We start from the raw sequence: 15641 nt of genomic DNA on the forward strand, positions 1-15641 counted from the left end.
TTGCTCAACCCAAGCGCAATGTAGGGTAATTAAATAAGATGTACCAATCATTGCATCTTGCTTTTTCAGGAGGCATTTCAGAAAGCACAAAGGGAGCACTGCAGGACAGCTTGGGCGATGCTTTTGGTGAATGGGAGGGAAAGGAGCATTTACAAAGAGCGCTTTCATTTAATTCACCTCTTCCAAGCTTCCCAGAAATCTGGTAAGCAGATTTGCAGCTTACGCGCTCACAAACTTGAATCGCTGCCCTGTAAATGCCTTTTGGGTGATTAGACCCAAGCTCTTCAGCTTCTGGCTGTGGGGCCCAGCCATCAGGTTCCCATCCCAGCCCTGACAACAGGCTGGAAGGACTGACAGGCCCCAGGTGCACTTGTCCCCAGAAAGCTGACATTTTCCAGCAGAACAGGAAAGCATGGGATAATTTGCCCAGAGCGTCTGCATGGGACACCCCAGCTCCATTCATCCCTGTTTTCTCCCTTGTGCTATTAAACAGCCCTAAAGTCTGCCACTAATATGGCTTGAAGTCTTCTTCCCTGAGCCTCCAGAGTGTGCAGAACACGCTCCAAGGCAAGCATGAGACCTTCTTCTTCTTCCCAGTACCCAAGCCTCTGCAAATGGATTTAGGATCTATGGGGTTGCCCTACTGAAATCTTCCCAAGAACACCTTCAACCCTCAGGTCCCCATGGAGAGGACCATCCCATGGAGAGGCCACCCTCCCAACACTGCACCAAAGGGGGGAAACTCCTCCAAGACCGACCAAAATCTTCAGCAGGAGCTCATTGGGTTCTTATGAGGAGCCTCTCAAGACTTTCAGCAATTAGCCCTAACAAGCCCCCACTGGCCTCTCAGAGCAGTTGAATAAATGAGGTTTCTTGCTAATTATAGCAGGCCAAACAGCCTTTTGGTCTTCACAAAGAGACTGACTTGCAAGCACTAAGTGCACTGAGGATTTGGCCAAACACTCTGCCTGGATTCCTGGCAACATAGTGATGCACTGGGGTCAGCTCGGGACAGCGATCCCTGTTGTGCTCTGCTCCCAGGGGAAGCACATGCATGCTGGTCCCTGCTTTCCACAAGCTGCCCCTCTCCTGTTCCTTATTTTGAGTAATTCATACTGAAAAATGTGGATTTATGCTGTTCCTGGCTTTGCACACAGGCTCAGGGCAAGACTCAAGCATGTGTTCAGCATCCTGGCTGGGTTTGGGTGCAGACTCCATTGCTTGGGGTCAGTGATTGAGAAAAAATCCCAGTTCTTGATTCCCCATAGCCAGCTTCCCCCAAGGATTTAAGACCCAAATTTTGTTCTCAAGGTAGGCAGGTGTCTGGCCACAAACAGTTCCCAGAGGTGTTTCCCACTGCTGCTGCTTTGGAGATAATTCAGATGCTGAGAAGGAGCTAAGGAAGCACAGAGGAAGACAGAGCTGAGTTAAACCACAGATGAGGAAGCACTTGGTTAGGCACCAGCAACCACAGCCCACCTTCGGGGCTATGAGGGATCAGGGGTGTCCATGTGGGCAGGAAAGGAGCATGAGTTGTATCCTCAGGCTGTGAATCCTGGGTGTTCATCTCTGCCAGCTTCTTCCTTTTTGCACCACCAAAGGGGGAGCACACAAAAAGGTGGAGTAAAAGCAACAGGAGACACCAACCCCCAATTCAAAGGATTATTCCCCACCCATGCTCTCCCTAAAAGTGATATACCTGTTTTAGCATGGTACAACGATCTCTTCCCCACTCCTGTGGGAACATCCAGGCAAGAGAGCATCACACACAGGTGCTAACTCAGCTTTTATTGGCACAGGGCACAGTGGCACACAGTTGCTTCTCAGAAGACACACCAGTGGCACGCCACATGTCTTCCAAAAAACTCACCTGGGGTGGCAAAGCAGAGCTCTGCATCTGAGAGAAATTGCACAGAAGCAGCTTAGCAAGCGGACACTCGATGGCACTGATGATGCAGCAGCAAAAAGATGCAAGCCTGGCTCCTTTGCTGCCCCATAACAAAGCCAAACTGAGCAAAATAAAAACCTCACCAACTTATCCAGCTAAAGGGATGGAGCAGTTAAAATGCAGATAAGGGACTAAGAATCATTTGCACTCCTCTGTATCCACACCCACTGCTCGCACTCTGGGAGTGTCCAGGACACACACTGAGCTGAGTTCTAGCGCAAGGGCATGCATCAGGAAGGACATTACCCCAGGATGGAGCAGTGTGACCTAAGCCTAATGTTGCAGGGCACAGCAGTGATGCCATCCAATTTGCTTCCCCTTAAAGGCTGGCAGCTCTGGAGATGACAAACAAAGGGCAGCCTCAGCAAACAGCCCCCTGCCCAGGCTTTTATTTACAGTGATGTTACAGGAGAGAATGCCAAGGAGCTTCAGATGTTAAAAAAAATAGCTTTTAAGAAAAACCAGGGATTAGCAGACTTTTTATCCTTACTGTAAACAGATCTCTGCTTTAAAACATGCCCTCCCTGCCAGCCCAGGAACATAAAGAAGGGACAGGGACAGACCCAGCGAGCTCTCTGTGGGAAGCAGAAATCCCATAGGGAGGTGTGGGTGCTGGATCTGATCCCCAGTGCAGCCAATTGGGACCCACAAGCATTGACACAACACATCTGAAGTCAATAGGAACAACCTTTGTTGCTGACATCAAGCAGGAGGAGGATGGGTGGGAAAGAGGAAGAGCATCCTTCCTGCAGACCCAAAGCCTGTTTGTAGTGACCAGGCTTTCAGAGGTTGCTGAACACTAATGCCACCTCTTAACATTCCCCTCCTGCTCTACATACTGCTCTTCAACCCCAAGTAAAGCAGCTCCTCACTACACAACAGGTGCCTCAGCAGCAGGAGGACCCATCCTTCAGTCCTGTTCCTCTGCACCAGGGATGCTCACTCAGGGATGTAGTCCCTAAAAGAGTTAAAGCTGAGACTCCGGCCTGCTGAGTTCAAGGTGGAGCTGGCTTGCATCTTGGGGATCTTCTCCATCACTTTCGACACTGTCCTCCTCTTGAAGGAGCCTGGGGAAAAATGCCCCTGCCTCATGAGCTCTTGATAGAGAGTATTGAACACTGCCACAGTCTCCTCATAGCTGTCCCGAGTAGAAATCTCATAGAAAGGAAGCTTCAAAGCTTTGGAAAGATTTTCACCCTCTTGCGTGGACACCATTCTGTCAAACTGCAAGTCCTTCTTGTTGGCCACGATGACCACAGGCGGCTGCTCGCTCCCGCTGCTCCGCTTAGGGCTGGAGTGGATGTGGTTGATGAGGAAACACAACCGCATCACCTCGTCAAAGCTGCACCTGTCTGTCACCGAGTAGACCACTGCAAAGCCATCGCCCCACTTGATCTTCTCCTCTATCTGCAGGGAATCTTCCTCCTGGTGGGGCAGAGAAGTTGCCGTTAGTATGAGAAGCCCCAACATCTTCTAAATACACACACTGCAACCTGTAAAACCTTTCATGGGGACCCACCACCATTATTTCTGAGGATCTTTCGACCTGAGCTCTCACATAGCATTGATAGCAAGCAAGCAAGCCCAGGAGAGGAGTCTGCTGGGCTGAGAGATGTGATGGATACAGACTGCAACAGAACCACAGAGGCATAGAATCATAGACTCACCAAGGTTGGAAAAGACCTCCAAAATCATCCAGTCCAACTGTCCACCTGCTATCAACATTTCCCCACTAATCCATGTCCCTTACCCCACTAATCCATGTCCCATGTACCACATCTAAACGTTTCTGGAACATCACAGAGCCATAGAGTATCCTAAATTGGAAGGGAAGGACCATAGAGTCCAACTCCTGGCTCCACACAGGACCAATCAAACCTTAGGTCTGAGAGCAGTCTCCAAACACTCCTTAAGCTCCAGCATGTTGGGGCCGTGACCACTACCCCACGATTAGGTGCCCCCTCAGCATCCTGTACTCTGGGCCCAACAAACCGAACAACCTCAGCTTCTTATCCTCCAGGCTGTTACCCATCTCCGTAGCCCTCCTATGGATGCTAACAGCTTTATATCCTTCTTACATTGTGGCATCCAAAACCTGCACCCAGTGCTCAAGGTAGGGATGGCACAGCTCAGACAGGCCTCTGATGTGTCTGCCATATCCACAGAGGGTACAGAAAGGCAGGGCTGCTGCAATTCACTGGCAATCCAGTGCATAAACTTTCCAAAACATTTTTTTTTCGGAGATAAACAACTCAGCTGGTATTTCAGACATAACAGATTAAAGCTAGTGAAAGAGCAGTGATGGCCAATTTCAGTAATCCTGGGTCAGCCAGCTCTGTGAGCTCACCTGTCCTGCTGTATCAAGGATCTCAAAGTGCACCATCTCCCCGTCAATGACAGCCACGTGTCTGTAAATCATTTCTGGAGGAAGTCAGACAGAGAAACACAGCAGTGAGAATCCCCAGGATTGCTTTCTATTTTATTTTAGTATGTGGCTAAACAAGCCTAGCTCCCTCAGCCTTTCATCATAGGAGAGGTGCTCCAGCCTTCAAACATCTTATTGAGCTCAAGAAGGAAAAAGCAGCAGGCAGAGAGAAGGTCCAAAGAAGAAAAACTTACTTCCCTTTTGTAGGGGAAAAAAAATAGGTTTTGCCTTATGAAAACAATTGCCAAAAAAAAAAAAAAAAAAAAAGAGATGCAAGAGACAGGGAAGTGCTACAATGGCTGTTGGCTCTGACCACTGCAGCTGGTCTGCTTGAGGTGAAACAAGGGAATACGGTGAGTTTGGAATTCGAGAAGCATTAGCAGCAAGGAAAAGGAATTTACCTACCTAGTGTTGGGTCATAGTCTCCAATGAACCTTCTGGTGATGAATCTGACAGTCAGTGCTATTAAGAACAGAAAAAAACAAAACAAACAAACAACAACAAAAAAAAAAAACAGCAACAAACTCAGTTATAATCATCAGAGCAAAATATAGAGAAATATTGGTTGATGGAGGCAGTAGGGTTGGAGCAAAGACCGGCCCCTAAGGGAAGTAGGAGATAGTATTACAGCAGCCACAATGCAAACCCAGCACTGCATCAGGTACCTTGGCAATGCTTCACATTCCTGTATCCTCCTGAATTAGTCCAATATCTAATTAACCCAGGCCCTGGGAACACGGATTTTGCATGCTTTTGGCAATTACTCACATCAAGGACCAAAGCTCAGTGGGATGCTATGAGTAGAAAGTAGGGTGTTACTCAGCTCCACACACCAAATACCTCCACCACCCCAAAGCTGCCTGCTCATTCAGCAGTGTAAACACTTTTCATGACAATGAAACTCGGCAGAACAGGGATGGAAAGCAGCAACAGGCCCCTGGGACTCTGCTAACTCAATCTCTAGCCTTGCCAGGAGTCCCTCTGCTGTCAGAAATGTCCCTTCAGGGCGTGTGGATGGGAAGCAAATCCTGCTTGGTCGCTGGGAGCAGAAAGCAAGCCAGTCATCATAAACTCGTAACACACAGCTCCTTGTACTTGTGGTTCATGGTCAGGGTTGATAAATTGCTTTTTCTGGCCCTGAATCCTGCAGAGATTTATGCACATGCTGAGTTTTATGGTGGGTGAACACGAACTCAATGCGTAGGCAAGCTGTAGGGCCAGGCTCTTCCTCTATATCACCTCTGCTGATGCTATGACTGCCTGGATGGGTCTCATGAATCTCAGCCCTGTTTGTTCAACCTGACCCAGGCACATTGCAAGGAGGAATAAAAGCCATTGGCAGAAAATCTGGCAAAAGTCATCTGAACTCCCAAGTCGGAGTACTGTGGGGCACAGTAAACTGGGAGGGATGCATGGAGAAATCCTAAGCAAGGTCTTCCATATGGCAGCAGTGCGCTGCAGCAAAACAAGCCCTGCAAAGGCAGCATGCGCAATTAAACCTCTCTTATCTGATTACCAGCTCTGCTGGCAAGACAGGGAGATGCGAAGCCCAAAATTACACTTAAATGGCTGGCTGAGGTCTCCTGATGCTGAAGGGTCATCCAAACACAGCATGGGCTTTCTCCTCACCCTTGTCACCTGTATCCATCAAGGCAGCTTGCTCAGATCCAATCCATGTGCCCCCAGCTGCAGGTGGACGAAGCAAACCAGTCAATGTTGCCTTTTGTAGGCAGTATCTTTGAAAATACACTGTTGGTATATTTTCTGGTGTGGGCAGAGAAGTGGTTTGCAGGCTGAAGGAGCAGGGCTGATGTGAGTGACTTTAGCACTTCAAGTAGGTTATGATGGTAATGATTATGGACAGGAGCAAGAGGTGGCGAGAGAGGCAATGGGAGCAGAAAGTGAAATCAGTGGAAAATGTGTAGGAACGGAGGGTAGGACAAATAAAAAGCCCCAAGAGAGGCAGGACATGGAGGCTGCATGCCAGACATCAGCACAGCAGGAGAAAAAAACAAAACAAGGGCAGCAAAGGGAGCATGAAACACACCAAACCCAGAATATGGTATTAAACTCTTCTGAAGGCAAGATGTTGATGTAAAGCTTGCAGGAAGCAGAACTGATGTGCTCCCACACCGAGGTGATGTTTGCTTTCTGCTGGGATAACCAAGGATCCCACAGGAGGTGTGCAGCAGCATCCTTCAGGTGGGACCTGAATGGTTGGGGAAAACTGAGGCACAGCAGTCCTGAATTCTAGGAAGCACCTGATCCCATGTCATTATGTTCAGCAGCCACTCAGTGCAGGAGAGTGTGGTGTTGGACAGGTAGAGGAGCCAGTAAGAGAATTAGAAATTGGCTCAGAGGAACCCAGAAGCTGCCCTTCAAGATGAAGGCAGCAAAGTCCAAGCACATCCAACTACCCATATAAAGCATTATTTTTCCCCCCATCTTGAACATAAACAACCTCAGAGAGGGCTCTCTTTTGAGAACCCCAGTGCAGATAAGGATAATTTGGTCTTTATCGATGATGAAGGGGATGCTGTGATGCATGACCAAGCTGTGTTGCAGCCAAATCCACAGCCCCGTGCAGCCATGTGCTGAGCATTTGTCCTACTGCACAGTACACCCTCTCATAAGCTTTATAGTACCAATCCATCTTCAGCTGGCACTCTGTAAGCAGAGCTTCCCTCTGAAGTTTACACTGGGATCAGCAGCAGAAGGCAGCAGATAGCTCAAGGGAGGGCTGCACTTCCAGCCTCCCTTGGGTGATTTATGCTGGTTTTAATCTTGGAGCTACCAATGGGGTTCATCCACAGACCTGTACCCAAACTCAACCCTCCTCAGGGGGTTGGGATACAAGGATGGAAATGCCTGAGCTGCTGCAACACCTTCCCATAAGACCAGAACTTTAAGAAACTTGCTCTGGAGAGCAGAGAACTGCTCCCAGCTGGGTTCATCCAGGTGAATGCAGCAGAGGTGGGTAAGAAAATTGTGCTTTAACTTCCCCACAGAGAGCGCCAGGCCTGGGGAGTCCTTCGTTAGGCATTTCACGTTAATATTCCCTTTGATTTCTAGAACTGCAAGTTCCTGATCTTTAAGCAAGATCTCCCTTCAGGGCAAGAGGGGGAAACCGTGATATATTTTTTTTTGATAACACAAGGAAAGAGGAAAGCAAGAGGCTGGCTGGTTACTGTATATGGAAACGTAACTCGGACAGCCCTGACAGCTGGCAGTAAGCCCAGTGGAGGTGCCACCACTGCACAGTTTTAGAGGTTGTGCCTTGGTAGAGAGGAAAATGTCACCCAAGGACACGGCAGCCCCAATGTCATCTCCAGAGCTGGTTGGGGCTGCTGTGCTCCGGCAGACCTGAGTGCTGCAAAGAGAACTGCCAGTCCCGGCTGGGTGAAGGGCTGCCCTAAATCCTCGCAATGGGAGAGCAGGGCAAAGCGCAGGGAGGAAGGAAAACCAAACCCAAGCTGCTAGGGAAGGCAATTCTGGAGGAATTCACTCCCCATCCCGCCCCAGTCCCTACAGGAGACCCTCTTCCCCCCGGTCCTACCTGTCTTGCCCACGGCACCTTGCCCCAGCACGACGAGCCGCAGGGTTCGGGCAGGGCTCAGGCTGACGGAGCGCCGCAGGGGCCGTGGGAAGCTCATTCCGGGCCCGGGGCTCCGTCCCTCAGAGCTCCGCGTTCCGTCCCTCGCAGCACTGCGCTCAGCAGCTCGGAGCTCCGCGCTCCGCCCCAGGGGCAGGGCAGGGCTGGGTGCAGGCGGGCTGGGGGATGCTCACCTCCTCCTACTTCCCCTTCTCCTCCTCCTTCTCCTCAGCCCCAGTTAACGATCAACTCCCGTTTGCTAGGCTTGTGGGTAAGCAAGAGGGAAAAGCCCCGCAGCATCTCGGCCACCTTCAGCAAACTCCAGAATGCCGCTTGCATGGACGGCACAGGCGACAGCAGCGCTAGAACTCCAGAACAGACACGAGAAAGTGTGGGCAGTCAAAGTCCACTCTAGGGCTCCAGCCTCCCTTCCAAAGGCTTTCCTCATCCCTCACATGGGCCGCTCTTTGCCTGATAAACTCTGGTGAATTCGCCTACAGTGGAACCCAGGTCACATGCACTCAAGGTAACCCAAAACAAGATATTTACAGCCCATAAAGCGTGGTGAAGCTGAACAGCACTGGTGCATGCACAGACCCAAGAATTGTGTTCTGGCCTTGAACATGAAGAAGGGTTTCCTAAAGATTGCTACCAAGATAGAAGAGTGGCAGCCATTGAAGCTCTCATCGGTAAGAGGGCACTGGAAAACAAGGGAAACAAGCAAGTGGAGATACAAAACACTGAGGTGATAATTGCTGCTATAGTTTCTACATGGTGCTCCTGCCCTGCAACCTCTGAGCCCAGCTCCATTCTCTTTGCACTTATGCTGCTCTTACCATGACAAGCTGGCACGTGCTTCCCTGCATCAGTCCGTGCTCCTCCAGCACTACTCCAGTGCTCACAGGAACCACATTTGCAGCTTGACTCCATCTGGAGTCCAGAAGACATCAGCAAGAGCTCCAAACCTCAGATTTCAGGACAAAAACCCAACTGTAGAGGGGGGTGTCAAGAAGTTTCCCTTGTGTTCCTCTCCTATTTTTAGTCCCATTTCCTAAGGAAATGATTTGTCTGTCAAATTTGATTGATTTGATTGTCAGTCAAATCCTGTCTTGCTTGGCCCTGTTCAGTTTTTGAGTACATTGGCTGATTTCAGCCAAATCTGACAGCATCTGCGCGTCCTGGGTAAATTCTGTGTATGTTTTTCTGTGCATTCATCCCAACTGCATCTAGGAGCCACCTCACCCATTGCTTAGAACTCATCCCTGCTTCTAGCAGGACACAACAGCTTATCTACTTCTTGCTGTGCTTAAGCTGAGCTGTAGTGCTGCTATGCATGGTGTGTGCTGGGCCTCAGTTCTTGCTTCCCCAGCAGTGATTCCTTATAGGGGTCTCACAAGCTTCACCAAGGGAAGGTGCACTTCATTCATCAGAGTACATCCTTCTTCGGGGTGTAACAGCAGAAAAATGATGCCACAGCCCTGATGATGCATATTAATATCCAGGCATGAAGCCTGTAAGAGGATACTTACCCAGATTTTTTTTTCCTTTTTTCAACAATTGGGACCAGTGAGCTTTTATCAGCTGCATTGCAACACACTGCTGCAGCATTTCATAGAGAAAGTCCTGGCTTTGTTGTGGCTTCAGCTCTCCGACCAGAAACAAATTTGGTGCTCTCACTGCACCTCCATGTTGCGGTGGGACCAAAGCTGAACCACAGGACCGCGTTCAGCCAAAATGGCCAGAGAACACTGGGTAGAAGAAGATCTATTCCAATGATCTCCTTTACTTCATTAGCCTTTAAGACAGAATTCAGCGGAGTCCAGGCAATGCTATTTGTGTACTCTTCAATTCTTTAGGAAAAAGTTGGCTCAGGCCCTGAGCTGTCACATTTACATACCTGACAGTGCATCTAGGGATACTGGAAAGCCATACTGGAACACCACGTCTTCCCAAACACGCACTGAGAGGTGGCACATACATGGGCCCACGTCTACTGCAGACCTTTGAAATGGATCATGATGGAAACACAGCATTGTGACTTGCAATCGCTGAACCAAGCACCTGTGGCAGAGCCAGATGAAGGTAGGTGGGGGTGGATATTGCTTTCTGCTGAAATATTTATGGCCAGGCTTCTCGATACTTGCAGGTTATTTATTTATTTATTTATAAGATGCTGAGTTTGCACTGGGAAAGGGGCCAAATTCACTCATGAATCATGTCCCTGCAAACCAAAATCCAGCAGAAGTAAAACACTGTCCTAAAGCAGACACAGAACAAAATCACCTCGAGCCCTAGATCATGGAATTCCCATAGCATGATCCAAACAAAATCCCTGCCGGATCATTGGCTATTTTGAGAAAAGAAAAAAAAAAACCCTGAACTTTGCTGGCTCAGAAAGTAGCAGTGTGTTTTTATTTAGGAGAGAAAGATAAAGAGGAAGCCAGCCCCTTTTTGCTCTGATTTTAAGGTGCAGAAGACCAGAAGATCCATGCTGAAAGCAACAATGTCAAGCTGACTTCAAAGCCAGCACTTTCTTTTTAAAACTAAAAAAAGCATTGTAAAGTTTCAGTCCCAACAGCAGTTAGCTCATCTCCTAAGCACCCACCCAAAGGGTTCAAACCCCATGTAGTCAGCTCACATCTTACCTGTAATTGTCCCTCATTAATGACTGTACAAACATTATTCCCTCAGAGACAGCAATCACGCAGCAAGCCTTGCTAGTAGCATGTGTCCCAAGAGTTAACACTGGATGGGACCATCAGGGAATGCTCTCCAAGAATATAACAAAAGCAACACTGTCAATAAACATATTTTTAGTTGCTATAGCAAAGACAGCATGCAATTAAAAGTGCTTTCAGACTTCAGGGAGCGGCAAGCCCACTCCTTTCTCAACAGTGTTGCAAACTCCGATCAGAATCAAAACCTGACTTTGGTTCAGCTGTGCAAACTCTGTATTATCAGCCAGGCAGAGACACTACAAAACAAGGACACAGATCCCAGTTGCTTCACCCATGTTCTATAAATAGGGAGAGAGGAAATAGATGAAAGGCACCTAGCCCCTGTGCTCCCTCATATCCAGGCTTGCTGTCTGATTTCTCCATAATGGCTTTGCATTGGCCTGGACCTGGTGGTGAAGCATCTCTTTTCTTAATAGAAAGGGCTATTTCTTCTGTCACAAAAGAAGAAAGAAAACATCTAGTGCAAGAGACATCAAACCAACATGGCTTCCCAGTGCTACATTCTGTCTGCTGCTGATTTCTAACCACTGAGGCATACTGCAATGTGCAGCCAAAATGTGTCCGGATCATGCTGAGAAAATAAATCTGGCTGCACATGTAAGTTCAAAGATGCCTTTGCAGAGCTGACAGGGGAAATAAAAGAGAAAGGAAAACACTAAAAAAAAAAAACACCAAAGGGGCATATTAACAGGATTTCCCTTCCACCCTGAAGGCCTGAATGAGATATCCTAAGAACTTCTTAAGCTACTTTGCCACTTCGCCAGGATGAATGCCTGCAGCCTGTGCAGGCTGCTGAATGTTAAGCAGGCCTGTATCATAACTAAGATGTTAAGTCCCTTGGGTCCCAAAGACAGAGTTCAGGGCACTTCTGTTTCTCTGCAGAAGCTGGCCATCAGAAAGAAAGGCTGCTGCTGCTGCTCCCCACATCCATCGCACTTCATTATGCTGCACACATAATGGATCCTCACAACAGGAAGGCTTCACGCTGTGTGGAACGGCTCTGCTTGTGAAACTTATTTTAGAGCACAGAACAACTTGCCAAGGGATGGAAGAGGAATCCCATCATGTAGGTAATTGAAAGCTCATCCAGACGGAGCTCTGAGACGCCGCAGAACACCATCCTGTAGGATGGCCAGCATGGGCTGTTTCCAACTTCAATCCCAATGAGAATCCATTTCTTCATAGAATCGTGTCAGAAGGGATCCTTAAAGGTCATCTAATTCAGCTCCCTGCAATGACCAGGGACACCTACATCTTGATCAGGTGCTCAGAGCCTGATCCAGCCTGAACTTGGGTGTCTCCAGGGATGGGACATCCATCACCTCTCTGGGCAACCTGTGTCAGTGCTTCACCACCCTTACTGTAAAAAGTTTCTTCCTTACATCCGTTTCCCCTTGTTTCCCCTCACAACAGGCTGCTTAAGAGTCTGTCCCCTTTCTTTCTTACACCCCCCCTTTAGATATCAAAAGATTGCTACCAGGTCTTCAAGATGTGAAGCCCAAAGACAAGCTGCTGTGACCATCACATCCCATCGGAAGGAAAGAAGAATACATGCCATTTAAATTAATGAAACATGTTCCAAAATCTTGAAAGCATCTGTCTGAAGGGAGGAAAAAAAAATGAATTAAGGTGCCACAGTCCATAGCTCTTAAGAGGGTGAGGGATGAAACAAGGGCTGGGGCTCACATTCAGCCAGGCCACAGCTCGTTGATCCTTGTTCACCAGCACATAACACCCACTGCCATAGCTCAGGCTCAATTAGTGCTTGGCTGAACATTTCTCCTAGCTCTTTTGGAAAGATAACAGGGGAACAAGGGGTGCCCAGTGGGGGTTGTGCAGTTCAGCTGGGATCTAATAACACCCAGGCATTTATATCCCAAAAAAGAGAATATGAGAGCAGCACAAGGCTGAAGCAGAGCTGGCAGAGAAGCAATGGCACTTACCAATGCCTCTTTTTGAGCAAACCTCTCGGCCACACTGGTAAGAAAACAAGGCTTCCTTAGAGTGGTAAAATGTCAGCATTGCAAAGTCTGTTGTCCTTCTTGCTGGGATATGAAGCAGAGTCCTATCAGCATTCTTCGAAAGCACAAGAGGGAAAGCAGAACAGCCGGCAGCTTTGTGGCCAGTGTGCAGGGAGCAGGCACTAGAATTCAGCTCTGATTCAGAGCAGACAGATGCCCTCTGCACTGTAGGCAGTGAATTCTTATTTACACAAAGTCAAACAGCACCAAGGGGAGATTGAAGGGAAGCAAACTCAGCAGCTTTGCTTTAGAGAGGCTGGATGGGCAGGAACTTGGGTCTGGATCTCATCTAAGCCACGCAGATGCCTAATTGTTGGAGACTGGGCAAAGCAGCTCTCAAATTCCACCCTGATCTGACGTGCTATCCAAAAAGATGTTTTGTCCTAGCAGATAAATTTCCATGATGAATCAGTGCTGCCTGTTTTGTTGAAGAATTCCTGCCCTTGCACAAACTATTAGAGTGTGGCAAAGCACATGAAGCAGCCAAAAAAGAAAATCTCAAGTGGCCACCCACAACACATGAAATCAAGGAGACTTGCAGCTTCACTTCAGAGAACCAGGATTTCTGCTTCCATTTGATGTGTAAGGAGCTTTAACTTCCTCCAAAGAAAACATCAGGAGTAGCCCCGTTATGTCTCAGTCTGAATGCACCATATTCAATAAAATCTGGATATTTTCCTCTTATTTCCTGGTTTCTGACTGAATTCTTGATATTTGCTGAAAAAGGCACTGAACCCAGCACAAAGCTAACTAACTTCTTCTTATGTCTTTTCTGGATTAGAATCACTTTTCCCAAGGGTTTTGGGTTTTTTTTTCTTTTTTTTTTTGGAGGGGACACATGGATTGAAAATATTTTTCTTTTTAATAAACCCTCAGCTCCTTCTTCCAGTTTCCTGAACCATGAAATCTCTCGTGATTTACAAGTGTTTCTCTGCAACCAGGAAAGCTAGAAATTTCCCCTGGAAGCCATGCTGTTTCTTAGCCCCAGCACTCACAGACCTTGAGAAACACATGGGAATTGTGACGTTCCCAGTCAAATTGCTTCAGCTGGCAGTGCTGCTTCCGCTGCGGACTCTGAACAGCCTGTAACTGGAATGCAGTCCCTGCATAGTCTGTGGTAGTACACTTTTCATGCCAGCATGCTGGCACCACATATTGCAATTAATTGCTACTGCAGGGATCTGTGGCCCCAGCAAGGAACTAAAGCCGCCTTTGGGAGAAGCAGAAGAGGTAGCAGTGCCAGGAGAAGACGGTTTTCAAAGAAATCCCCCCATACATATTTCCGTCTGTAGGAGCTTGAAAAAGAAGAAGCAAGATGAAATGACCAAAGAAGGTTACCGTAGAACAGAATCATGGAATACCATGAGTTGAAAGGAACACATAAGGAACACTGAGTCCAATTCCTAGCTCCGCACAGGACCACCCAAAAATCAGACTGTATGACTGAGATGCTCCTTGAATTACAGCAGCCTGGGGCTGTGCACACTGCCAGGAGGTGACTGTTCCAACAGCCAAACTGAACCTCTTCTGTAGAAAGGTCCCTGCCTCTGTGTTCTTCTAGTAGCATAAAATCTAGGTACCCAACCCACCTGCACAATCAGAGAAGGAACAGCTTCTCCCAGGGGCTGTCCATGCCAAACTATCCAAAGCAAGGAGAGACAAGTCAGCCTCTAGAGATGACCCCCTCTCTTTGGTGACTAGAGAACTGGCTTAACCCAAGCACACCCTCAAGCTGAAGTAAAGCAAGATGAAAGCAGCCTGTACTACAAAGCTTGATGCTTACAGCACATCAAGTTATTTCCTGCATGCTTACAGTGACTTATAAGACAGGACAAGACCCAGATATACTTATGTTCATAACCAGCATTTCCTCCATTCAGAGTAGGGGCAACATTAGTTTAAGGAAGGAATTGCAGCAAAGGCACATAAGACTTGTTAGAAGCAAGGAATTCCCTACAAAAGTGCAAGGTGAACAGAGCTCACTTGTCATTTCTCAAGTTAGCTGTAGGGAATCTGACAGCTACCCCAAGAGCCTACTGAAAGCTGCAGGAAACTCTTCCTAGTTGTCATCACTGTCCAGAAACAAATGCAATCCTTTGCTGAATGCACCTTTGCTGAATATGGCCTTGCACATGCTGCTCAGTGATCTCAGTGATCTGCCTGATTTGCAGAATGTGAAAAGAGAAAAATACCAAGACCAGAGATCAAAAAAATTGCTTATGGAATAGGTATGAAATCTCTCCTAAGCCACTGGTATCTGTTATTTCAATGGTAAGATACACACAGAATTTACTTCTATGCAATAGTTTGGCTCACCTTTAAGAGGAAAATTTCCCAGCTGCATCTTCTGTTGTTAATGTTTAAGAAGGATTTTCACATCTTAATACAATCTAGGAGTAGATTTGGGATCCTGCAGTATCCTCTTACCCCGCAACTCTTCAGCACCATGTTTGCTGTGGGTCACAAAGCACCACAGAATATTCCCAGAAGCCACACAATGCCAAGACTGTATTAACAGATCAACAAGAGCTTGGTAAGGAGAGGAACAAAAATAAACAAATAAATAGCACTTAACACTCTTAAAAATACCTTGCCTATCTGCAATCTCTGAAGAGCGCTGAGTGTTTCCAAAGGAGAAATAAACTCACCAAAACATGCATGCCTCTCTGCTAGCCTTAAGTGCACCCACAGTTCCAGGGTAGGGAAACTTGCAAGGACATGAGTAACTAAGGCAAGTGGTGGGCTCTTTAAATCGACCAACTGTATACTTATGTCCTGCCCTCCAGGCTCAGAGACCCATCTGTGGGACTGGGGAGTTGATGGCCCTCTTCTACAACCAGTGAAGTCCCAGTTATTTTTAAATCAGCTGAGACACAGATAAACAAAAGCACTCAGAGAAGTGTGCAGCCAAAGGTAA

The 15641-nt window shown here is 47.7% G+C and overlaps 1 protein-coding gene across 7 annotated transcripts; it reads right to left on the reverse strand.

The window, feature by feature from the left end:
- Positions 1-1773: 1773 nt before the first annotated feature.
- LOC128087029 (ras-related and estrogen-regulated growth inhibitor-like) lies at positions 1774-15365 on the reverse strand. Of its 7 annotated transcripts, XM_052696191.1 has the most exons (6): positions 15041-15365; positions 10611-10760; positions 9863-9966; positions 4779-4835; positions 4296-4369; positions 1774-3373 (listed from the first exon to the last, which is right to left on the reverse strand). In XM_052696191.1, exons 2-6 carry the CDS (start codon positions 10643-10645, stop codon positions 2888-2890), a joined length of 756 nt encoding a protein of 251 aa, XP_052552151.1. In that variant the 5' UTR covers positions 10646-10760; positions 15041-15365; the 3' UTR covers positions 1774-2887. The 7 variants fall into 7 exon arrangements, with proteins under 7 accessions (XP_052552151.1, XP_052552150.1, XP_052552149.1 ...); XM_052696190.1 differs by having other exon boundaries at positions 10611-15365; XM_052696189.1 differs by lacking the exons at positions 9863-9966; positions 10611-10760; positions 15041-15365 and adding exons at positions 6003-6059; positions 7930-9856.
- Positions 15366-15641: the final 276 nt, after the last annotated feature.

The sequence above is a fragment of the Tympanuchus pallidicinctus genome, unplaced genomic scaffold (assembly GCF_026119805.1).
Source record: "Tympanuchus pallidicinctus isolate F22 unplaced genomic scaffold, pur_lepc_1.0 scaffold3, whole genome shotgun sequence".
Lineage (NCBI taxonomy): Eukaryota > Metazoa > Chordata > Aves > Galliformes > Phasianidae > Tympanuchus > Tympanuchus pallidicinctus.

What these genes read in the sequence shown, in the direction of transcription:
- LOC128087029 (XM_052696189.1), bottom strand. Translation starts at nt 8,026, where the DNA reads ATGAGCTTCCCACGGCCCCTGCGGCGCTCCGTCAGCCTGAGCCCTGCC. An exon ending in GATGGATACAGGTGACAAGG is followed by an intron (nt 4,836 to 6,002) that starts GTGAGGAGAAAG and finishes TGTTCTTAATAG; the next exon opens with CACTGACTGTCAGATTCATC. An exon ending in AGACTATGACCCAACACTAG is followed by an intron (nt 4,370 to 4,778) that starts GTAGGTAAATTC and finishes GACTTCCTCCAG; the next exon opens with AAATGATTTACAGACACGTG.